This window comes from Vespa mandarinia, chromosome 8, assembly GCF_050613455.1.
Source record: "Vespa mandarinia isolate Hongniang chromosome 8, ASM5061345v1, whole genome shotgun sequence".
Lineage (NCBI taxonomy): Eukaryota > Metazoa > Arthropoda > Insecta > Hymenoptera > Vespidae > Vespa > Vespa mandarinia.
This window is the reverse complement of record NC_140817.1, coordinates 7,466,740-7,493,089: the sequence shown is the minus strand read 5'-3', so window position 1 is coordinate 7,493,089 and position 26,350 is coordinate 7,466,740. Positions and strand designations below refer to the sequence as shown.

The window sequence follows — 26,350 nt, the reverse complement described above, 5'->3', positions numbered from 1 at the left end:
CGTAGTCTAACACATGTGATGGTTATATTCTACATTATATAGTTTTTTTGTATGGATTGGTGGCTTTGTGTAAATTTTGGATTATATGAATAAATAAACATATATATATATACTTTCGCTGAAATATTATTTAGTTATTGGTACAAATTATGATAGAAAACATTTACATGTGTTATGCAAATCAATGTACGAAAAAATAAACTTTAAATATACTTTTTTATTATGATTGTTCCTCACCCAATGTAATTTTAGCTGTTGCTTGATAATAATTTGTTTCAGTAGCAGTTTTAAGTTGTGACAAGTGAATTTCTTTTAAAACTGTTTTACCAAATAATGTATCTTTATATTCCTATAATAAAAATATTAGTCTTCATAACTTTCGAAATCATAAAATACACGTCAAATAGATATATGCTCTTACATTTAAAATTTGTGTAGCATCAAATTTTTTGTTAATATTTTTATCTGTTATTGTTACATCGTTATCATTCTTTCTATAGGCTATATTCATGAAAGTAGTGTGTAATTTAACATCGTTTGTTCTGTTTGGCATTAAGTCTGTAAAATAATATTTTCTAATTCTTGTATTTTTAACACATATAAAAATACATTATATGCAATATTAATTCACTTACCCTTTTCTGCAAAATAATCTACTATTTGATTAGACAATTCTTGCAATACATCATTTTCTGTAAATACTGTTCCATAAAGAATTTTAACAGCATCTGGATTATCATTCATAGATTGAACACCTTTTATTACTATAGTAAATAAACCATGTTTCTTAATGAAAGGGCTGGAAAATAAAGATTTCTCCACTCATGTCTATTTATAAATTAAATTGGCTACAATTAAAATATTCTATTCTATAAACAAAATTATATTCATTATACTCAATAATATGTTGTTTGCAATCCATAAATGTTTGTACTGCTTGCTTTCTTTCTTCTTCATCTAATAAAGTAAGCATTCCTATGGTAAGATGTAATTTACTTGGTTTTTGGAAAAGAATTTCATCTATCCCTGTAACAACTCCTCCAAATTTTTGAATTACATCACTTTTAAATGAATTGAAGTTTTTAATAATCTCATCTACATTTAATGGTATAGACAAGAAATGTGTGTAGCTTAATTTTTTCCTAGATACTTCTATAATTAAATCAATTCGATGTCGAGCTGATAATATGCCTCTACGATCTGATCCAATTATAACTATAAATTGGAAAATGTAAATATATTATAAATTCAAATAATCATTTTTATTAATATTAACTTTTAATAATACTAAAAGTTAAATTAATTCTTAATTACAATAAAGCTACCTATGTCTCCATCTTGTTCTGGTTTGGGAAGTTGTATGCTTGTTTTGGTTTCAATTTCTATTCTTTTACGTACTGCATTTTTGGAACCAATAATAAATGGAAAAAATGGCCTAATATATAAAATTATTATAATTTATTTTGTAATATATTTTATTAATGTTTATATTTTCATACTTTTTTGATATTGTTGAAAAATTTATAAGTATGATGCTTACTTTGCAACATGGAAAGAATGCTTTAATTTTGCTTCTCCATGTGGTACTATTTCAATATTAGCATCAGAAGATTCTTCATCTGTATAATCTGCCTGATAATCTTCCTCTACATATGAATCCATATTGTTTTTATTTATCCAAGCTTCACTTTCAAAAAATCTGTAACACCTTCCATCCACCCATATTAGCTCTGGTTTTAATACATCCATTATTATTATATTTGAATTATTATGAAGTATTAAATAATAAAGGTTCTATTAATTTTTATCAAATATTCAATTCACTTTTTATTATGACAGTTAACTTTTATCGTATAACCTATTAATAATACGTAGTATTTTACTTGAAAGGAAATAAGATTGTTTTCAATAATTTTTCATAAAAATAAGTCATACCTAATTATTAAACATAAAATCTTGTTTTCAATTTTTTTTTAATTATTTTAAAAATGTAAATGAAAAATAATTAGTTTTACTGACACTTTGTGACTTATATACAATAAGATTATTTAATACATAATTTTAAGAATACACATATTAATATAGTTTTTTTTTATATATACATGTGTAGTACTAAGATATGATGTATATATGTACAAATATACATTCATGCATCGTACACTTATCTTGTTCATAGCAGGTGCGCGCACTGTCGGATTACGAAGCGCCATCTCGAATGAAGTAGCTGAGTTTCAGTTGTTCTGCTTACACACTAAAAGTAGTGTTATGTACGTTAGTATTGGTAGTATAAGAGTATAGTATAAAAGTGAACATCAGGTGGAGTCGAGAAACTGTACATACAATTAACATAGTTTTCCTTAATACATTCCAACTACAGTAAAAAGTGTTATATTGTAAAAGTGCATTCGAAGTATTGAAGAAGCCCCGTCGAAGTTACTGCATCACGAATCGGTAGGCTTTACTGTCATTTGGCTTCTCCCGATAATCGTTATATATTTATGATTAATAGTATTTTACGTTACATACTGTATACATTTTATTATACTTTCGAAAGTTATTGCAATATTTGTGATTTTTGAGACTTTAATAAACATTTATTTAAATACAAATGAATAAATCAGAAATGTCATTTTCTATAAAACATAGTATCTGACAAGTTTTATAATAATGTTCTTAACATGTTCTGTACTTTATTCTAATATCTAAAATTAATTTTTAATTTTTTTTATATTTATTCTCATAATGAAACATTACAATAAACCTTGGATTAATTTAATATATTTTTGAAAAGACAGGGGCTAACAATGTTTGCTAAGAAAAAAAAGAAACCACAAATATCTACACCAACAAACTTTGAACATAGAGTCCATACAGGATTTGATAAACGAGAGGGCAAGTTTGTTGGATTACCACTACAATGGGCTTCAATAGTAGGAAATAATCAGATCCTTAAATCAACCAATCGACCATTACCATTAGTAGACCCAAGTGAAATTACACCTACAGAAATTCTTGATTTAAAGACTATAGTACGAGGACATAATGATCCCAGAGTAAAAGTATTGATAAATGATAAAACTACAGAAAATGGATTACCCAAAACTAGTACAGTTGCCAGATCAAATTCACTTCGTTCTTCAAGTCCACCACGGCTTAGGAGAGATTACAGGTAATCATATATTTTTTATATTTAATTAATCTTTTTTATTATTTCTAAAATTTTATTTTATTTTACAGGCATAATACTAATCTTCCACCATCTGTTCCTGAAGGACAAGAAATATCTTCAAATACTAGTCAAATGCAAGGATATACAAACTTTGGAAAACCACATAGTTACCTTGAAAAAATGAGACAAAATTCGCCAAGTGTTACATCTGGATTAAACCCTAACATTCAAAATATGATTCCAAATCTTCAAAACTTAAACCCTAATATGCAGTCTTCTCCAAATTTGACTCATGCTGGACAAAATGCTCCTAACTTATCTATTAATTTTCAAAATTTAAGTCCAATTGTTAACTCACAAAGCTCAACTTCAAATCCAACTACTCCACAAGTTTCAGAATCTGAATTCCACAGATTAAATTCTCAAATGACGATGGCATCAAATCAATATAATGGCAATCTTCAGGTAAATAATGTTTCACATGTAAAGATCTATTATGAAAATTATAACTGGTATAATCTGATTAAAAATAAATTCTTCTTTACATTAAATATCAACAGATTCCAATCAATGAAGTATCTACAAGAGATCAAGTTGCTCAAAATATGTTATTACAAAAATTGCAACCAAAAATTTCACCAGTTGGATCAATAGCCTCACAAAGACCATTAAGTCAATTGAGCTCTCATAATATTAATAAATATCCTCCAAATTATAATATGTGTGAAAATCCATCTACGATGCAACCTCATTTGAAGAAACCAATGGAAACCTCACAGTCAATGCATAACTTATCAAAGCCAAATGTTCCTTCCACAGTTGCTGGAACCACTTCAACTCCAGATCAAAATCAAAATATGAAAAATGCGTTATCATCAGGTAATTTAACAGTTGGCTCAAGTTCAAATAGTTCCAACAAACAGACTGCTGAACAGCGACTAACACATGAGCAATTTCGGGCAGCTTTACAAATGGTGGTAAGTAAATATAACTATAGATCATATGTTTAAATTTATAATTTTTCTATACACTTTAAAAATCGTAGGTAAGTCGAGGAGATCCTCGAGAAAATTTAGAAAATTTTTTGAAGATTGGAGAGGGTAGTACAGGAACTGTATGTATAGCAACAGATAAAAGTACAAATCGTCAAGTTGCAGTAAAAAAAATGGATTTAAGAAAACAACAAAGGCGAGAATTGCTTTTTAATGAAGTTGTTATTATGAGGGATTATCATCATCCTAATATAGTAGAGATGTATGATAGTTTCCTAGTAGATGATGAGCTTTGGGTTGTAATGGAATATTTGGAGGGTGGTGCATTAACGGATATTGTAACACATTCGCGCATGGATGAGAGTCAAATTGCAACAGTGTGTTCTCAATGTCTTAAACCATTGGCATATCTACACTCACAGGGAGTTATTCATAGAGATATTAAGTCTGATTCAATATTACTTACGGCAGATGGAAGAGTGAAATTATCTGATTTTGGTTTCTGTGCTCAAGTCTCTCAAGAATTACCAAAGAGAAAATCTCTGGTTGGAACACCATATTGGATGAGTCCTGAAGTTATTTCTAGGTATATTACCTGTTATATCAATAATTATATTTTTCTACATACATTAGAAAATTATAATTCTTATATCGTGTTTTATAGATTACCATATGGGCCTGAAGTAGATATTTGGTCATTAGGGATAATGATCATTGAAATGGTTGATGGCGAACCACCATTTTTTAATGAACCTCCTTTACAAGCTATGAGACGTATAAGAGATATGCCACCTCCAAAATTAAAAAATTCTCATAAAGTAAGGAATGTTCTTATAAAATCTTACTTATTGTTTATTATGTAATTAAAAAAATACACAATAATTGTAGGTTAGTCCACGTCTTCAAGGATTCCTTGAAAGAATGCTTGTTCGTGATCCAGCTCAAAGAGCAACAGCAGCTGAATTGTTACAGCATCCATTTCTTAGGCAAGCTCAAAGTCCAAGTATTTTGATTCCTCTAATGAGAGGCGCAAGACATACAAATTGTTGATAGGTGAGATGAGATTATTATGATTCCATTAAATGCTTTCATTAATGATTGCAATAGTAGACACAGAAGTGGAAAAGTGCTAAATATGCCTGATGTAAACAGTCATAATTATATTGTAGATCATGTAAAGTATAATAATGTTTAGACAATTTATTCTGAAAAGTTTAAACATTCCAATTATTTCTGAGCTTATACATATTAATTTATATATAAATATATGAACTATTTGCCAATAATATTAATGTTATGAAAGCAAGATGTTCTAAAGTTACGTATAAATAAAGTTCATAAATTGTTTTTGAACAATTTCTAAATGGTTCCTGAATAATTTGCGAACTTGTATATAATTTTGGTTTATACATGGCTGATAATATTGGAGAAATAAATAAGATATCAATTTATATCTACTCCATGTAGAATAAATAAAAAGTGCCTTGGCTATAACAAGACATTCAAAACATTGATATTTGACTCATTCACTGCCATAATATATTTTCTTAAAATAATTTATACACCAAGTGAAAGAATACTTTGACTGACTTATTAAATTAAATCTTGTGAATAAATAAAACATAATACAAATTACTATGTTTAAATAAATATATTAATTTTCAAAATAGGATATATATTTTCCTATATAAAATATTAGTGGCGGTGGATGTGTAAATCTAAGAAAATGGCAATTGCTTATCTGTTTTCATGATATGATGATGAACATATCATTAATTATTACAATGTCATTTAAGTTACTAATTAAATATGATATAAAGAACTATGTATGCTGCACAGATTATTTAGTCTATTGACAAATTGTTGATAAGAATAATGTGCCACGTATGCCATTTTATTTTAAGAATTAATAAATCATTAAAAATTTTTTTTAATTTGTATTACACTATATTAATGTACTAGAAAATTTTAACATATGTTTTTATCAAATTTATATTTTTATTTAAAATGGAATTCTCCAAATAACAAATATTTTTTTTTTATATACGTATAACAGGTTTTAATAACTTATATGTATTAATCTTGTTCTATTTTCTATAACAAAACATAATTATAAATGTAATTACATATTTGTTAAAATATAAAGAAATTACGTATTTGAACGTGATTTTTAAAATTTATTTGTGATAGGCAACAAAAATTCATGTTCAAATGAATCTTAAAGAAATGTTTGTATTATTTGACAATAACATTATTTCTATTGAAATATTACTAGATAAAATTATTTGTAATGTCATAAGATATTATTCTTTGAAAATTATGTATTGTCAATGTAATAATACAAAACTGATAGTATTATGGTTTTAAGATGGCACACAAATTATTGTCTGCACAAATGGGTCGTTTGAAACACTAATATTTGAAATTCTAGAAATTGATATTTCTAAGATCAATATTATGTAGAAATATGTCCCATCAAATTTTCTTATATATGTATTTATCATGATTCATATTGTGGGGAAATATCTATTATTGTAATGTAATACAAAATACTATTTTATGCAGTATTCTTATGGAAGTTCAACATTCTAATGGAACATTCCTAAATTAATGGACGCATAAAGTGTTCAAAATATGATTTACGTTTGTAGAATATTTTTTTATTGTTATTCAGCCATACAAAATAATGAAGTCAATAAATATAAATTTAAATATTCACTTGGAAGAAAAATTTTAGAAAGAAATGCCTTAAAAAAAGATCGTTTTTAAATATTTAGATCGTGTCTAAATATTTTTGGAAGATATACAGATTTAAAATAAAAATATAATACTCACATTTTTAATTAACATTTTATATATATTATAAGTTGTATAATATTATCTTGCATTCAACAACATACAAATATGTATATCAATGATCAGTAGTAAGCATTATTTATAATGTAAAATACAATTCATTCAGAAATTATTAGGAAGTCAAAAGTATTTTTTAATCAAATCTTTACCTATTAAGCGATGAAACTTATTGGGATTATGTAGCATAATAAAATTTATCTTTAAATTGTACAGTTTTGATACTAATTTAATTAATGATTAATGTAAGTAAACAGATTGTCATTTATACTGTGCAGATTATCGATACTTGTTTTGTTGTCAACTTTCTTTTTAATATATCGAAATAGATTCACATTAAATAGGTTGTAATGAAGAATGTATACGAATGATATAATTACATTCTAGCATTATATATATATATATATATATATATATGTATCCCTGAAAATGTAATGTATTAACCAAAAGTATCGATTTTGTTTTTAAGTTTTTAAAGGGAAGTTTTTTTTCGTCTAAGGCAATATTGCGACAATAATGATTTTATTTGTACAGTTTTATTTGTTATTAAACTAATTATTACAGTTTTGTGATATTATGTAATATTATAGCACTAGAATTATCTATTCAAAATGGAAGATCTGGACGTTGAACTCTCAATGTCATTTTAATTATGAAATTTCATCATTTTGTAGTTTCGATTATTATTATTATTATTATTAATGAAAGTCGACAATGTTTTACGAAAAAGTTAAGCAAGTCATTTATTCACACTATTAAAAAGACTTAGAAAATTCGAAAAAAAAACAAAAGGAAAAACAAATATCGATGATTCCAACAAAGTATACTTAACATCGAATAATAATACTTTTTACTTCATATCGCGGCACTAATGGATAATTAAGGCCATTGTACTTATTATATTTTTATCATAATAAATGAAGAGCTCTCGTTGAGAATATACGAAACTACGAATTAAATAATGATATTATATGTGTACATAAATCTATTTCTAGGTAATAAAGATAATAATAATAAATCCTCACTTTATTAATAGTTTTCTTAGTCATAAACATACACAATATATATACATATATATATATATATATATATATATATATATATATATATTTTGAATTTTACGCGATTAATTGTAAAATATAACAATAAAATAAGATATCAAGTTATTTTCTAGTCATTTTTTACAACGATCATGTTGAATTAATGGCCATAAAACAGAAAAGAAAATGTTCGTTTTTCAATATTCATGATCTTTTTCACTATTCACTGAGTAAATATCAATGACATAACTAATATAATCAAAAGTTAATCATACAATGATTTATTAGTTTCTTTAAAAACTCGTTGAAACGGGCCTAGTCATAGAACGAATGTTTATAGAACGATTAGGGGAGAAACGGAGAGGATGATGGCAAAAAGAAGCAGAACGCTGTTACTATGCGGACTCAGCATACCAAAAGAAAGGCGGTTCTAGCGCGCCCGTGTATCTGATTGGTTGAACGCGACGAGCCTCTGTTCGACCGGGATGACCTTCACATTCTACCTGCGACATAGGCGCCACACGATGACTCGTTGATGCATGACTTGAAGCTTCCAGGAAATGAATCGTTCAGTATTCCTGGGATTGATAATTCACAAAATGATGCAACATAGATCAAAAGTATTTTGGATTTCTCTTAACTTGGATATTGGATTTAATTAAAATTAAAAGAGATTTCGTAAAGGAACAAAAAGATTTTAATTTCTGAAATCGTAACTTTTGTCTGATGTAATTAGGATTTTTTTAAATATAAATATATGTACACACGATTGAAATGCGATTAGTTCAAATTATAAATTTTTTCAAAATGATTACGAAAAAAGAAAAATAAGAAAATATATATATTACCACGAACAATGCAAATTTTACTTAACCAGTTTTATGTAGAAATTTCGATAAAAATGTATCCGTTATTGATAAAATTATAAAATACCCTTCGAAATGAATATTGAGATGTATATTTAGATATAATTGATATAAAGTACGCAAATATTATCAAATCTAATCAGATCTATTTGAAATTGCTCTTATAAGCTATTATCGATATTGAACTCTTCTTTTGATATTATTTGCTAATATTTGTTATCTTTGTCGAAGATCTTTTATTGATTGCAACAATGAATAATCTCAAAAAAATAATTTTAAGAATGGTTAAGAAATATAAAAAATTAAAAAAATGGAAAAACCAATTGTTATTATATTAAATAAGCTGTTTCCAAAGTCGAAAATGAATCTTGTGAGAAATGAGTGGCCACGCCACTGATAAATAGCGTCTGGGCTCGACAGTGATAAAACGTGACGTGGTATACGTCACGACGAAGGACGATGTATATATAAGAAAACGTGTATATGTGTACGTTCGAAGGGGTCGTCGTATTCGAAGTGTTTTATAAAAACCGACAGAATGACGAAGTAGGCGTGTCCTATAAGGCACATGGAGTTGGTCACGTAGGATGTAACGGACGATCTCGAAAGTTTCATCAGCTCTCTCATCGTGACGTGCACACAATATTTTATATATATATATATATATACATATATATATATATATATATATACACACTCATATGAGCCATTTAAAGCAAAGTGACTAATTCTATTTTTTGCAATTAAAAAAATGTTATTATTAAAGGACTTGATTGATACTTTATTGGTAGCATTTCACTTTTTATATTTAAAATAAATTTTCTTGACGATTAGCAGCTATTAAACGAGGAAACTTTCTAAGTAAATAAATAATTTACTTCAGAAGCCAAAATTTTTATCAAGTTAAATAAAATTAAATTAAATGAATTATCTTACATGTCATAACATAAATCTATTATACCGGTAATAATACATTCTATATATATACACACACATGTAATGTATGTTTAAATACACATTTTACAAAAAAATTAAAAATACAGTATACATTTATAATTTTATTAATTTTCTTTATTTTTTGTTTTGCGTAGTTAATCACTTTGACAAATGAACGATTTATATATAAATATTTCATGTCAGCATAAAAAATGATAAACAGTGAATAAAGTACGTTTTCCACTCTCTCTTTCTTGTTTTCTCTTATCTACGAAATAATTCCTTGTTAAAGATCTCCCAAAGATAGAAAGTGATTCAATGATAGATAGTCTTTTCATTTGCACTCCCACTCTTTTCCTTAGATATAGTAAAACAATCAGAATCATTTACATTTGTGAACTTCGAAACGTTGACGTCGATTTTAAGCCCACATACATTCTTTCCATTCTTTTTTTTTATGATTCAGTCAATAAGAAGACTTTAGACTCTGTTTAATGTACTCCGAAATTCGTTCTGTTATCACCTTAAATTCTATTTGAAAAAATGCTTTTCCTTTCAGTAAAAAACAAAAATTCATTCGAATATTCATTTCGATTTTAATTTTCTTTCGTTTAACAAAGAAAAAAATATCAAACCAGATGTATTGTGTTGAATATCCTGTTAGAACAATATAGACAGCTGAAAATACATTGGTTGAATCCGACAATGCTCTTTCGTTCCTTTCGTTTCCAGCACGTTGACTCACTAAATATAAACGCATTCCGAGACGAAAGCAGTAGGTATTGCTTTTATATAGCAAGTTCGGTCATCCTGTCATCCTTTCTTTTAAAGAATGTCTTTCTAAAAAAATTTGATTTCTTATTTTACGAAAAAAAAATGACCACCCCAACTACATGGATTGTTTGCGAGTCTCTTAAGTATCACCTACCTGCCCTCTGCTCTATCTTTAGTAGAGAATTGAATGTGCTCTCGCTTTACTCTATTTATTGGCTCTTCATCATTTACTATTATCATTTCTTGACGTTCATATGCCGAAATGACGTAAATCGCGAATCGTTGCTGGAATGAAAGGCACGAGGAATGACACGTGCATCTGATAACTTGATAATAAGTTTATTGTTGAGAAGAAATATATACTAAGAAGATAAGGAATATATACTATAAGAAGTAAATTCTTTAAATGAAACACATACATTCTTAAAGAGACGAAAGTTATGAGATAAAATTTATGTAAAGAAAAAAGAAAGAAAAAACTTTAATAATTTCGATACGGGATTAAATATAATAAATATTTTAATATCAAATTGCTATTTAATGATCATATAATGGGATTGAGTAGTATCAAATTAGTCATCTTACATGCTTCTCGTTAGATATATGTGTATGTAAAAATTCGTTATAATACCGACTGACGCAACAAGAACTGGTTCTTAGATTACGTTTTAACCGTACGCAATGACCAATCAGAAGGCGCCGTTCACAGGGGCTCGACTAGTTAACTTTCGTCTCGTAATTTACGCGGGAAAGTCCTGGTAATAACTGTTCGATAGAAATCGAAATTACTTTTCTTTTTCCTTAGAAAATTGAATTTAATTATTTAATTTGTTAAGATCTGTAAAATTTTTTTTGAGTAATTACATTTTATTCGAAAGAGTAAATCTTTTCTTCTAATTTGTAAAACTTGCAATTAAAGTCAACTTTTTAGAAACCGTAGCTATTATATCTCTATTAAAATTTTAAACAATTTTACGTTCCATTCCAAGAAAGTATAAATTCAGAATCGACCAACGATACGTATATACGCATATTGCGTGAATTCGTATGTCTCTCCTACCACATACACAAACATTTCGTTACATACACATTCAACTAACGTTCTCTTTCTCCGTATGGTTTATGGAAAGGCTTCGAGGCCAATAATTCGTATCTTTTGCCGTCTTGAGTGTACTCGCAAAAGCGTGCTTTTCTCCGTTCAGAATTCTCTTAGATGTAATTTTCGATCGGCACGCTTTCTATTCGTAGAATTCACGTTTCTTCCTCGTCTTCTTTTCCCTTCTCCCACACCTCCTTCTCTCTCCTCTCACTATTTCTCTCTCTCTCTCTCTCTCTCTCTTTCTATCTCTCTATTACTCTCTTAGATTACATAGCCAACAAGATTCTCTCTTTCACACGATCATCTTAGGATCAATTTTCTTGCAGAATTCTTTCACGGATTCTCACCGTCATTTTTATCGAATTTTAAATTGCTGGTTACCGCTTGTATAACTAACCTTGAATCAGAAAAGTATGAAGCTCGCGAGATAATGGCCGCAACTTCTATGTTTTATATAAGAGAAAATCGATCTTCTACGATAGGCGATCTCTTCTAACTGTATACGAGGAGCAAGTATGTTAACAAAAAATATTTAACGATCGCGATCCATCACGTCTATGATCTTCAGTTACATTCGAATCATGGGAAACGAATGAGTCCAGACCGAACGAGAGAGATCAAGTTGACACGAGATTTATACTTTTATTCAGGTGAGATTAAACCCGTTAATGGATCTCTTCTACAACAATTTCTAAGAAAATATTCGGTCTCTACCGTCAAATAATATACAATTTCTCTAGGATTTTGATTATATGCATTTAAAATTTCGAACTGGTATATATTTCAATTTTACATTTACATTTATAGTGGTACGATATCAATATCAGTCATTCGAACTTAACATCAAAGACATTCATGTGAGACACGTGAGATGTGTATTTGAGATAACACGTGTACATGTTTACATAGAAAAGATAGACGAAATCTAAAATTAGTTTTTGTTTTAAAATTAGTATAGACTACGTTCGAATTGATTCAATTCACAATTCACAAATTAGTTAAAAATGAATTTTTCTATACATCTGTTAAAATATGCGCATAGATATGTACGTCTATTTTTTGTACTATTTTTTTTTTAAACTATCGAAAAACGTTGATTACATATATCGTGTTAAATACTCGACGAAACTTCTGTTAGCACGATATAACTACGAATTGTCTATTTTTAACTTTCGACGATACGATTGGTCGAGCCTCCAGCCGAGCCTCTTTCATCGAGTCTCTTTCACGTCGTTGCAGTACTCGTATGAGATATAACACACCTATACATAGATACGCATGTATACATGTACAAATTGCATACATGAAAACGATAAAATAACTGATCAAAGTTTGACATAAATAGGTCGGTCATATGTTTATTTGACTGATAGCAATATTGTTGAAATGACTAACGTTTTTTTAACTTTTATAAAAAGATCGTATTCAAAGGCAAAGAGGTAAAAACTTGCATGATTTAAAAACACGAAGTATCGCTTGAAAAAAAAAATATATATATATACACGAGGAAGAACGATATAGATCGGGTCGATTGTTAAAGGTCACTCGTCGCGTGCAACAAGATCATTTCTATCCTTCATCGTTAAATTATATTCCTAAGGTATATTACGAGATTCTATCGTTCGTTTCAAGGACACAAATATGTCGGTGTAGAATTTATAAAAACTTGTGATAAATCAAAGAGAATACTATTGTTTTTAAAATGTGTACTGATTATCGTAAAATAACATAACGTAATCTACTATGAAACATATTAAGAAATAAATAGATTCGTAGATAACAGTATACGTAAAGGACTAACTAGCGCCGTCTCGATTTTCCTCGAGATATGATTGGTCGAGCCTTTGGTCGAGCCTCCACCGTAAATGACCTAATGACGCGGAAAGAGAATGCATGTGTTTCACGAAAGGACACGATGAGGAAAAAGAGATAGGATGAAGAGAGGGGAAAGAGAAGGGGAAAGAGAGAGATAGACAGACAAACAGAAGAAGAAGGGAGCTCGATGTCCTTCGGCTATTCGCGAGTAGTTGGACAAGTGGTGGTACCGCGCGATGCGAATTGACCAACCACGAAGAAGTAGCAACAACTGCGAACGACCGTTCAGTTCGAGTTAATTGACTCGAATTTAATAAATTCCCCACACTTAACTTTACGACGATGTATTTTTTTTTCTTTCTCTCTCTTTTTTCTTGCGTTTTTCCTCATATTATCGATCCATCCGAATGCAGGATAATACATGTATTTGATCGGACAATGAATAATTTTTTCTTGTGAATGTTTACATGTGAAAAAACAATATTCTTAATTTAGTAAGTATAATCACTGATACGGCAAAGCGTGAATTCTCCGATAATTAAGGTTTAACAATTAACGACTACCGCTTTTTTTGTATTATTCATTCTATTTCGTGGGAACAATTACGGATAATTCTTGGCGTTATAACAGATAATTATGATAGTATGAGGAAAAATATTTCGAAGCCTATCCTTTGCCTATTAAGATTTTTAGTCATTAAATATGAAATAAAATCTTAAACAATTGACACGTATCAAGATTACTCATCAACATCACCTAGTGTGAAAGAAGGCAGGCGACAATTTCTCTTTCGTTGATATTTGTTAGTTCGCCTACTCTATGATTGGCATCATTTCTTTCTCGTTTGACCTTTATTCATAACGTCAGAAAAAGATGTATATATGCTGATATAAAAAAGAAAAAAACGTGTCAATTGAGAAATAAGAATCGTAGCAGGCAATATTTATTCGATAATTTCATTTCTTGTGATCTCATGATATCTCCTTATTTGTTTCCTAATATTTTCGTTTTAATTAATATTAATATTAATTAATATTAAATCTCTGTCAAATAATTTTTATTTATTTTTTTTATGAATTCTCTGTCAAATATATTCGCTTTCTTATTATAATATATTATATTATATCATAATACAACACAAAATTTTCAGGTATTGAATAAACTATTTAGTTAATTGACAACGTGTTATAATAAAACAATTATTGCATACAATTTCTCGAGTATTTGCTATTGATTTAACTCGATATCTCGATGTAAGAAATTTATTATTCTTACCGCTATTATTATAGAAATGAAGGTAAGTGTCTCTCATAATGTGAAATGATGTAATTCATTGTCCGAGTAATTAATTATTCGTTGAGATTACCGATTGTTATTATAAATTCGAGTCGTTTCGAAATTCGAAATTCGAGTATCGATCGCACTTGATTCGCATGCTTCTTGTGAATTACACGATTATGCAATTTGCAAAGTAATGAGCGCCGATGCTCATTGGAATTTGTTCTTTAAAATGACGCAATCTTTGATGAGATTCACGCGACGTATCGCGATAAGCATCGTTTAGATCGAATCATCAATCGTAAACAATTTTTATACTTTTAATATGTACTTTGATCTGATTTATAATGGAAATCTGCAAAGAGATCCATCGTGGCCAAAATCGATTATTTTTGTTTGTCTCTTTTTCTTTTCCTTTTCTATTTTTTCTTTTTTTTTTAACACTTAACTTCAGCGCTAAATTAAAACAGACAACCTGTTTATCTTATATGTTCATATTGGGCAATATTTAATAAAACTAAAAATTAATGATAACAATTGAAATACAGGTAACCCAAATATAATGTGAACACAGTTTCAATATAATGCTATCTTGAAATTTAGATAGTGACTTTCATGTAACGCGGAACGTAAACAACGCAGTTTCGATATAAACGATCTTAAAATTTTTAGATTTTTATTTTTTTACTTTATATATTTTTAAAAATGCATAAATGCATTAGTTTTTAACCTTCGATATACTATATCGACATTGCAGTAATTATTATAATATGTTCAACGACTGTTTTGTTTATAATTTTTATAATCTTACATGTATGTATGTACTATTATTTATTTCATGGTTTGTATATTAGTTTGTATAAATTATTTGAATTAGATAAAAATATTTTTCTGTTTGTTATGTCAGTGTGGTTTATATTATTTAAAAAAAAAAAATCTTGAAATAATTTTTAAAAAATACTTTGGAACCTAACCTCATTTTTTTCTATTAGAAATCTCGTATAACACGATTTATATAACGTGGCATTTCTATGAAACGCAATATTCACATTATACGAGAATTATCTCACTTCCATAATCTTATACATTGACTAAATTCATAAAGTGTCTAGGTTATAATTTTTCAATAATTAAAACTCTTACACATTGATTATGATATATTGCATAGATTAACATTATATTTACGCTGAGGTTCATCAACAATTGAAACTTTCAAACTGACGAATTATTTTATAGACATGTCCTAAATCATTGACTAATTATTTCGTATAATTATATTTTCACCTTATTTAACATTTTGATTAGTATTTTAATAAGAATATAGCAAAAATACATAAGAAAAAAATATTCATTTCATTAAGATGAAAAATTCAATTATTAATCATTAATACAATAAATAATTGAATGGAATATGGTATAGAATAACAGGATAATTTCAATCACCGATTAAAATTTTGCATCGATTCACAATTTTGATTATGTTTTTTTTATTTTAGTTCAAGACGATTTGAGTTAGAGACTAATAATTTACGTGATGCGACAAAGTATTAAATATTACATTCTGTCAGCAGTAAAGTATATGTTTGGTTAGTAACAAATATACGTTCTGATCCACACTGAAGCGGACGTTCGCGTTCTGACCGTGGTAGCATATCCGCGAATAACGGTACCTTAGCAAAAGTGTTAAAAATATAATTGTTAATTGCCGTTAGTAATTAAATATTTAATTTGTAATTGTTAATTATTCATTGAATTACATATCGTGCAGCACTTCTATAAGAATTATGTCAATCAGAGTTTGAAGAAAAAAAATCCACAAGTCTGATGTCGCTGACGTGGCGTCTTTCAATTTGCTAATATGTAATTTTTACCAACAACACGATAACAACGGAAAGCAATTTAAAAATCAGTTTAAAACAGTTTAAGTATTTTTACTCACCAGAATACATATTTTTTTTTCATTATTATTTTTTATCAACGCACTTTTTTTACGAGACTTTAAAATAATACAATGAGAGATGCGATCGCATTGGAGAGGAGAATGCATGATTTACATAAACAATGGATTCACAAATCCATTGTTAAGATAAGACATTTAATTGGAAGAAATAAGAGAAAAAGAAAAGAAAATAAAGAAAAAGAAAAAGAAAATAACTTCGCATTGGAGAGTAGAATGCAATGATTTACATCGACATAAAATATTAAATTTAAAGAAATAAAAGAAAATGAAAGAAAAAAAAAAAAAAGAAAAAAGGAAACAAAGAAAAAAAGAAAAATAATTTTGTAACATGTATATAACATAAAAAAAAAACAAAAATGCAAGATTATCTTTTGAGAAATATTCTTTTTTAAGATTTCGTAAACATACATTCATGAGGAATCGCTAAGGCGATTATGAGAAGTATAGAAAACTCGTTCTACGAACCTTTTTTTTTTTTACTGATATTTTGCGAAATCTATATAATTACATTCAAAGAATGTGATGGACGCCGGAGTTTTATACAAGTAATATTGATAATTGAACGAAAAATAAAAATTAGACAAAAGATGGTGCGTAGGCAAAGAAAACAAATGAAAAAGAGAGGCATAGTATTATTTTAAAAAGAAAAAAACAAAATGTTTAATGATGAAATATAATATAGGTGTCCTAATCGCATCGTTATTTTCCCATTCTTTGGATGGACCATTCCTGTTGACATAATGGACAACGATTGTTCTGCTTCACCCACAAGGACATGCAACAGTAATGAAACGAATGGTTACATTCGCCCCATACGACCACGCAGTCTTGTCGTCCGTAAAAGTCCTTCTTGCTTTCTGCCTGACATCGTAAGCACGCGTCTGAAAAATAAAAGATAAAGAATGTCAAGATCTTGTTCTCCTTTATTTGAGAAATTTTCTACTTCTCTGGATCTTTACCTTTCAAATCGTTAAATGGCAGATTTATATATGTATAAGTATACACACGCACACACGCACACATATATGTAGCAACCAAAATGAATATAAAGAAACCAAGATTTGCATTAGCTCGACCTTCCGTGCCGAAATAGTAGAAACTCGATAAATTAATACGAGAACCGGAAAAACATGCTAATACGAAGAATTGAATGTTAAACCGGGATAATTTTTAATATACGAAAATGTTTCCTTCTCTATGTATATATACTTGCACATAAAAAATATAAATAAAAAAGGAGATAGCGATGAGAATAGACAAAAAAAAGATAAAATATAATTTATCCGTGATTATTGTGTAAATAGACGAGCAGGCAAATTTTTGTTTTACCTTTTTTTTTTTCTTTCTCGTCGTAATCAAAGAGAAGGACGAAAAGAAATATAAGAAGAAGAAGAGGAAGAAGAAGAAAAAGAATAAGGATGGAAAGAGTTCAAGGCGATCTTAATTTTGTGCGTGCGTGTGTGCGTATATGCGTACGTGCGTACGAATAGAATAGCTTATCGGTTTATTTTGCGACTTCTCATTACTTTACACCTACGTAAGATTTTCAGTTAATGTCACGTTCATTCATGTTGTGAAGTTTCTGTCAAATATGTGTGCATATATAAACGTGCTCTGTTCGCAAAATCGATGGAATTATCGCGAAGACTATAGATGCACCGTCATGACGGAACAATGAAATATCGATTATCACAATAGAATCCATGATAGATAAGAAAATAAATAAAGTGATATTGTTTGTGATACAACATTTGTGAGATAATATACTCTAATAATAGCAATAACACTAACAAGTGTAATAAGAATGAATATAATACGCCGGTATAGATTATATTTAAATTTTCTTTTTCTTTTCTACAATAATTATTTCAACTTATTTAATATGTTTTTTCTTATCTACAAGATTAAATAAAAGAAAAGAAAGAAACATTTCTACTACGTCTTTACATTCACTATCGTCCACATTTTTCTAAAAAGATAATGATAATTCATAACGTCAGTGTATACATATTTTAATTAATTTCTTCCTTTCCTTTCCCATCCTTTCTCTTTCTCTTTCTAATTTTTATAAATAATACATAATAAAAAGGATTTGGAAGAAAAAATTGTGAAAATGATTTTTTTATTGAATGTAAAAGGAATTGTTAAGAATTTGAACGTTATCGATAGACAATAATTAAAATGTTTGAAAGATAAGACAAACAAAGGTAACTTCATGACTCGTAATGAGATGCGCTTTTAAAAAGTTCATTGTTGCGCTGCAAAGAGATAGAGTAGAAGGGGTTCGGTATTAACCACGATATGTAAACATCTTTATGATCATCGATCCTCTCGAGTCGTGGTTCGCATTGAATGAGACATATCATCTTACTCGCTGTCTCGTTACCGATTTACGTATACATATACATACATATATACACACACGTATATATATATATATATATATATATATATATATGCAACGTTCAGTAAAATTCCACTGTCTTATCTAACAACAAGTCTAGGAGCCGCCTTATTATATACGATTACCAACGTTGCTACATCCACCTTTCTATGTGTATGTGAATATTACGATAGTATATAAAGAAATACTTGCTATCAACCAGTCGCGTTAATATCGTGTTATCGTGTACGAGAATAACGTATCGTGCATTTACGAGATTATAAAAAAAGTTGACTAAGAGAAATTCTCATGATGCTTTGATCTCGATTTTGATCAACGCGTGAGATAATTCATTTTTATGGATATTTCAAGGCACGTTTCTTCTTCTCGACAAATTATCAAAACACTTTTTAGCCTAATTTTTGTCGATTCCGTTTTAAAACTGCGCTACGTATTAGATATTTTTTTCTTCGATATACGAAGATAAAAATTATTCTTATATCGATTAAACTGATTATGAAAATAAGGAATGAGGATTATACAAGATTAGATAGATAGAATCATTAATTAAATTCATTGTAAATTATCTTGCAAAATAATTGAGATAAAAAATTTACAAATAGCGCCTTAATATTCTTATTCGAAAGATAAAAATCTGGATGTCGACAAGTCGATGGAAAAATCCCATGGGCCCTGAACTCGGTCGAATCTTTGTTGTCCTCTTTGACTTCTCTCTCTCTCTCTTTTTTTTTTCTCTCTCTCTCTATCTTTTTCTCTCTCTCTCTCTCTTTTTGTCTCTCTCTCTCTCTCTCTCTCTCTCTCTCTCTCTCTCTTTCTCTCTCTCTCACTCTCTGACTCTATTTTTCTCACTCAGGATAATGTTCGATGAAAGAGAAAGAGAGAGAAAGAGAGAGAGAGAGAGAGAACTTTCCATGCGTCTTCATTCGTTGTTATTTGTCGGCTACTGGCGCTTCGTCTATTAATCCTCGACAGTTGAGGGGTGACTCTCTCGTTGACCCCCACCAGGGGATCCCAGCCGGAGACACACCAGACGTGCCTCCAAGAGCCGAGGAAACGATTGGGCCAATTAACGTCGTCTTTGCTTCGTCTTCGTTATCGTTGTTATCGTTGTCGTTGTTGTCGGGGATATTGTCATAATATCGATATATGATCGAATCGTATCGATTTCTCGATTATTCTTTCGAGGTTATCCTTTCCTTCCATAGATAATATCTACTTTATCGAACTATTACGAAGACACATAGAATGTCTTTATCTTTTTTCATAAGAAATCTGATCTTGTCGTTTAAAATCATTTCAATCGAGATTAGAATCGACGAATCTCGATTTTGAACGATTTAGGAATCATTTATGAAGTGTGGAAATAATTATGATAATTATTAATGGAATATAATAATGGAAGATAAAATCGTAACAGAAACTATAATTATTTTATTCGAATAATCTACATTTTTTTGCTATTTGAGGACATTTTATTTATTAAGAATTATCGCTTTTAACGAAGTTAACGAATTTCGACATTTTACCACGAAGTTATTTTCTTAGAAGATTTTCTTGATGTATTAGATAGACCGTATTATGAACACGTATTATGTAACTAGATAGATAGTACGTTGATTGATGCGTTCGTACAGCGAACACGTTTTAAGACCATTCATCCATGTACGAATTTCATCCAGGCTGAAGAACATTCATACGTCCTGTTTCTTATCCATTCAAGATATATACCTCATAATCGTTAACTCGGTGTAAATAAAACTGTTTCGATCCACCGTGAGAAGATATTACGCGAGCAAATAATTTCTCGATCATACGAGTCGTTAATTATGGCTCGCTTGCAATAGCTAGAAAAAGAAGTGCATATATCGCCTGACGATGGACTGCCAATGAGTAGATCATTCATTAATTCGGTCCTTAATTAAGCTAGCTCTAGTGTATACGTTCATAGGCGTGTTTATATGTGCATAGATACATACATTAATCATCTTGACATTCGAACGTTCGAGAATTACGAGGGGACTAGCGAGAGTTTTAGTTCGATGGGTTAATCTGTCGGGACTTACATGCCATTCAAGATTCACATATTGTGCATGTAACACTGAGTTAGCCTTTTAATTGTGAGTTCATGGGTTTACAACATTGCACGAGCCGATATAGTCTTCTTTTTTGCATACGTAACGAATTACTTAACGGACTAGGATTGTTTGGTTTTAATCGGATTCGATATAGATTTAAGGACGTTAAAGGAATCAAAGGGCACATCGATAAGATACATGACGCATGTACTCGACTCGTGTGATATGAATAATTATAATAATATATATATATATATACACATGCATATATATATATATATGTATATAATGATAACAATTATTTGCATTTAATTTTACGATTAATTTCACGATCCTACATAGAATCGGCCTTGATTTTCTTCCGAATGAACATGATATTTTTATTGGCTCACCTCGTTTTAACAAAACCATCTAAACGTTCTAAATACTCGATTGAAATGACGCATAATCATCGGGTGTCAGTACGCATTTACATTAAAACTACTTTAATGCGCATTCGTAAGCGTCATGGAACACTCAAGCATTCGAGCACAATGCGGGCAAATGGTCATTATTCAATACGCTTCTTGATATGTCTCTAACACGCAGAGTCATTTGGTATTAACTCGAAGACTCATGGCTCCGACGTGACACGAAATCATTTTGAGCTCACCAAAGGAATCTATATAATCTCAGCCGATTGTTGTTGATGAAGAATCATTAACGATTGTAGTTTTCAATATAATTACCAATCGAGATACTATGTGGCGTCATTTTACAATTTTTTTTTACACGTTTCCATATAGTAAATCATTAAGATCTATTGACTTATTTTATGACGATTATAATCATTCATTTTACTAATTGCAAATAAATATCAATGCATATATAAATGCGTTGACATTTTTGTTAAATGAAATCTTAATTACACACAACGAAGAATTTACGACGATAAGCACGATAATACCTGTTATCACATACATATGCATAGTATAAACATACATATCGGTCGAATGTTTATCTTCTAGGATTATGACGTATTAACCATCATTTATATATATACATACTGCAAGAAATCGACTGTTTATAAGATGGGGCTTAGTTTTTACTTTTTCTACATTTGTTGATTACTAGTCACATTTTTTTGTTAGTATATATTATTAACGAACAAGATATTTTTGAGTTAAACATAACTCGTCTTATATATATACATGTGTGTGTGTGTATATGTGTGTGTGTGTGTGTGTGTGTGTGTGTGTGTGTGCCATATCTAAGCATAAAATGTCTGATCGATTGATAAAAAGAATTGTATTAATTGTAAATAAATAAAATAAATTATATTGGAAGTCATTAATACCCAGTAAGATTGATAATATGAGTTAGACGCATCAAGACAGGATAATATTATAGTTTAAAAAAATGTCTGTATTTCTGTAACAAATATACAAAAAAAAGGTTACTATATTCATATTATTGTCTTGGACTGTACGCAACGAAGGACAACGAAACTTTAAGATAACATTCGGAACGTTTCAACAAAAGTTCATTGTGTTTAACCATAAAAGCAATAAATGTGATAATTTTATCGTGCAAAAAGTAACAAAGTTAATGCATTGAAGCGACTGAATAATAAAAAGAAAAAAGAAAAAAAAGTTTTGATCAATCACGATGATACCTTTCTCGAAATTATATTATTCGTATTAATTTTGATAACATTTATCACATAGTAAAGTTTGTATGTTCACATGAATGGAACAAATTCAAAAATTACTTCCATGAAAGTACCACTTCAAAACTTATCATTATCATTATACTAGACTTTAAATAGATAATGTAAACTTTCGACGATTTCGAAGTTCGAACTTCCGACGAGAAAAGGCGGGAAATTTAAACTCGAGTTGAAGATCAATTCTAATATATTCTATTTTATAATAAATACATTCTGACATATTTTATTTTATAATAATCAATAACGAATGAATTGGTTAAATGATTAATTAAAAGCTATTGTAATATTTCATTACCTTTTTATTGGTATTTTCATTCGATTATATATGTATGTGTTTAAGTCAACTTTAAACGTTAGCTCCTCCTAGCATAATCATATGATAATTACGGAGGTTGATGGAAAAATACTATAAACGAAGTTAGACATTCGTTTGACATTGATATACAACGCATATATGTATTTGTACGTACGTAGGTGACGCCAATATTTTTCTGCGACATTTTGCATATGCGACAATAAACGCAGAACCAGTAACGATTGAGAGAGGGGGAGAGAGAGAGAGGGGGAGAGAGAGAGAGAGAGAGAGAGAGAGAGAGAGAGAGAGAGATATTTGTTTGTTTCATTGCAATTAAAATACAAGCCTTTTCCGATTTGTACTGCGCAATTTCATTCTTCCACAATATCTTCAATCTTTTAAAATACGATTTTTTTCATTGATCTTAGTTTTTCTCCTACTCCTTTTCATAGTCGTTCACAAAACATGTAAACGTTGTTATCGTTGCTTTTAGAAATGAAAGTCCTGCTATTTATCATAAACGGAAATGAAAGCAACTGAAATCGCTTGTTTCCATGTTGAATATGTACATACATACATATGTATACATACTTAGAGAATAAAAATAAATATAAAATCTAAAATAATGAATTACTTTAACGTTAATGTTTCTCTTACTGACGTAACACGTAACATCAAACATTTTTTCATGGACTTATAATACATATGTATATATGTAAAATGACAATCGATGATGCATCGGATGGTTACATTTCCGTATATCAATATTGCGTAGAAAAGAAAGTAATTAACCTTGGACGATGTATTTCATCACATGATGTTGAAAACTGGTAAACACGACGAAAAGAAGTAAATAATAAATAAGAAAAAAAAAAAACAATGCGAGTCAATTTAATGTAATGATTTACTATTTTGTTTGCATCAACTTCAGAATGTTCGATACATGATCAAATGTATTCAACAAATAAACGTGTAGTATGTAACAAGATATATTTATTAGAAATTCGAAATCATAACTAAGTGCGTTGTACTTGGATATTTAGCATAATGAAACGACATACTACTACGACATATATATAAAAAACATATGTATAAAAAAGAAGGCAATATACAGATCTATCATTAATAATACGTAACATATATATATATGTATGTGTGTATATGTATATACATGTATATATATATGTGTATATATATACTATAAACATACACACACACACACAGGATATATACAGACTCCAATAGCTTTAGTAAACTGTTCGGCAGTGGATTCTACATACGAAAACAATAAAAAAAAGTTCATATAAACATATGTTCTTTTTTCTTGTGTGTGTATATATATATATATAAATTGTTATAGATGTATATAAAAATTGTTTAATTACAATATAATATATATAATTACTTTAAATCAATAAAATATAATATTTATAAATTAAAATTTGTTAAATGTACCTATACAAATAATAAGTTTTATTATAATTAAAATAAAATAGGAGAAAAACGTATCACTAAAATTTAAAAAATCTTATAAATTTAATTTGTTGATTAGAATATATATTAAAAATAAATAAATTATATAATAACAATGACGATTTTATATTAATAGAGATAAAAAGTTAATTATGTGTTAAAGATATATTTAATGACTAATTAATGTTAATGAAAAGAAAAAATTGTATCTAATAATAGACACAAAATTTGTTTTTGTTAATTATCTGTTAATGCTATACCTAAATCATAATTGTTTTAGATTTTTCAATTTCTTTCTATTCGTACATATGCATCATTGTTAAAAAAAAATAAAATTTTCACAAAATAGAATAGAATTATAAAAAAATTTGAACATCTATTGTACAATGCAATATCTAAAACCATTAATGTTTCAAATCATCAAATTTTGTTTAATCGTATATATTATTAAAAGAAAAAGAAAGTTAGTTTATGCCTTAAAGAAAGATGTAGTTACGAATTTGTGCCAAAAGAAAATTAAATAGATACATTTATAATATTTATATATGTACATGAACACAGACACAAACACACGTGCGGAAAGTTTTATTAAATTTCCTGCGTCACAGTTAAGTTTATCAAAGTATATCTCCGGTTAAAAAAAATTTAGCTGAAACTTTGCGTCATGACTGAAATATTCTCTCGCGAAACGATATTCAAGTCGAACATACGTATTTTATTTTTGATCTGTCTATATATTGTTAGAACAACCGAGAACGACGTATATCCTTCGAAATAAATTTCGTAAGCGAGACTTTCTTTGCCTGGTATGTATGTACATATATATGTATACATTCGTTGTATATATATTCGTTGCTCAAGATTTTTATCATAAAAATTCTATTCTATTAATTCAGATTCTATTAATAAATTCTATAATTAATTAGCTAATGTTAATTAAAATAAAAAGTTCTTTCAATGTCATTCGTTATTATTGAATCCATCGAAAATCACGACGAAACTTTTACGAAGAAATGCACCCTATTATCTTTCTGTTCATGATGCAAGCTCGGCAAGTTCCAAACGCCCTTTGACAGAGATTGCCGGCAATTCACGTACACGACACGTACACGCGTGCAAGTAGCAACATATGTGTGTGTGTGTATGTACGTGCATACACACACACGAGAAGGTGTATCTACTAACGTCCGGACTAACTTGAGGAGGGCAAGTTTGTGGAGAAGAAAGATACGGAAGAAAGAAGAAGCGGTAATAAGACTTCCAGGAGAGAGGGATGCCAAGCGTACGTGCGGATAGGCGTGTGTGCAGAAAGCAAGCGAACGAGAAAAAGAGAGAGAGAGAGAAAGAGAAAGAGAGAGAGAGAGAGACGGAGAGAGAGCAAGAAAGAGAGAAAGAGAGAAAGATAGAGAAAGGGAAAGACAAGTCTGGCGACTGTATACGGACGAGTACGTTGCCGAACGAGGTCGAACGACTCGAACCTTCTACGGGAGATCTGAGAAGTTGTTACTATCGTCACCGTTCGAATGTACTTGGTTTCTCATAATCGATATCCTTTCGATGTATTATATTCGGCTTATCATCAATTTGTCATTAAAGGAATTGTCCCTTTTATC

The 26,350-nt window shown here is 29.1% G+C and overlaps 3 protein-coding genes across 10 annotated transcripts in view; 1 reads left to right on the top strand and 2 right to left on the bottom strand.

Annotated features, from left to right (window-relative positions):
- Window positions 1-100: 100 nt before the first annotated feature.
- Window positions 101-2,237, bottom strand: LOC118448491 (activating signal cointegrator 1 complex subunit 1). Of its 5 annotated transcripts, none has more exons than XM_085658780.1 (7): window positions 2,160-2,237; window positions 1,541-1,699; window positions 1,326-1,435; window positions 897-1,215; window positions 636-799; window positions 422-558; window positions 101-349 (listed from the first exon to the last, which is right to left on the bottom strand). In XM_085658780.1, exons 2-7 carry the CDS (start codon window positions 1,660-1,662, stop codon window positions 221-223), a joined length of 981 nt encoding a protein of 326 aa, XP_085514906.1. In that variant the 5' UTR covers window positions 1,663-1,699; window positions 2,160-2,237; the 3' UTR covers window positions 101-220. The 5 variants fall into 5 exon arrangements, with proteins under 5 accessions (XP_085514906.1, XP_085514905.1, XP_085514904.1 ...); XM_085658779.1 differs by having other exon boundaries at window positions 1,541-1,708; window positions 2,160-2,223; XM_085658778.1 differs by lacking the exon at window positions 2,160-2,237 and adding an exon at window positions 1,936-2,088.
- Window positions 2,219-8,830, top strand: mbt (serine/threonine-protein kinase PAK mbt). Of its 3 annotated transcripts, XM_085658775.1 has the most exons (8): window positions 2,221-2,451; window positions 2,792-3,169; window positions 3,238-3,634; window positions 3,730-4,146; window positions 4,215-4,747; window positions 4,826-4,979; window positions 5,050-5,214; window positions 8,395-8,830. In XM_085658775.1, the coding sequence occupies exons 2-7, from the start codon at window positions 2,805-2,807 to the stop codon at window positions 5,209-5,211; spliced, it is 2,028 nt and encodes a 675-aa protein (XP_085514901.1). In that variant the 5' UTR covers window positions 2,221-2,451; window positions 2,792-2,804; the 3' UTR covers window positions 5,212-5,214; window positions 8,395-8,830. The 3 variants fall into 3 exon arrangements, with proteins under 3 accessions (XP_085514902.1, XP_085514901.1, XP_035737698.2); XM_085658776.1 differs by lacking the exon at window positions 8,395-8,830 and having other exon boundaries at window positions 2,219-2,451; window positions 2,796-3,169; window positions 5,050-7,039; XM_035881805.2 differs by lacking the exon at window positions 8,395-8,830 and having other exon boundaries at window positions 5,050-7,036.
- An 8,564-nt stretch (window positions 8,831-17,394) lies between these two features.
- Window positions 17,395-26,350, bottom strand: part of LOC118450515 (RING-box protein 2-like) — a 31,864-nt gene continuing 22,908 nt past the window's right edge. For both annotated transcript variants that reach the window (XM_035886322.2, XM_085658960.1), the window contains one exon: window positions 17,395-17,663. In XM_035886322.2, the coding sequence (XP_035742215.1) occupies window positions 17,482-17,663 (182 nt within the window). In that variant the 3' untranslated portion in view covers window positions 17,395-17,481. The remainder of the gene's footprint in view (window positions 17,664-26,350) is intronic.

Excerpts from the sequence above, each read along its gene's own strand:
- LOC118448491 (XM_035881820.2), bottom strand. The coding sequence starts at position 1,749 with ATGGATGTATTAAAACCAGAGCTAATATGGGTGGATGGAAGGTGTTAC. Across the intron at positions 800-896 it reads TGCAAACAACATATTATTGA|CCCTTTCATTAAGAAACATG; the intron begins GTATAATGAATA and ends TTTATTTTCCAG. Across the intron at positions 559-635 it reads AGATTATTTTGCAGAAAAGG|ACTTAATGCCAAACAGAACA; the intron begins GTAAGTGAATTA and ends ATTATTTTACAG.
- mbt (XM_085658775.1), top strand. The coding sequence starts at position 2,805 with ATGTTTGCTAAGAAAAAAAAGAAACCACAAATATCTACACCAACAAAC. Across the intron at positions 3,635-3,729 it reads AATATAATGGCAATCTTCAG|ATTCCAATCAATGAAGTATC; the intron begins GTAAATAATGTT and ends AAATATCAACAG. Across the intron at positions 4,980-5,049 it reads AATTAAAAAATTCTCATAAA|GTTAGTCCACGTCTTCAAGG; the intron begins GTAAGGAATGTT and ends CAATAATTGTAG.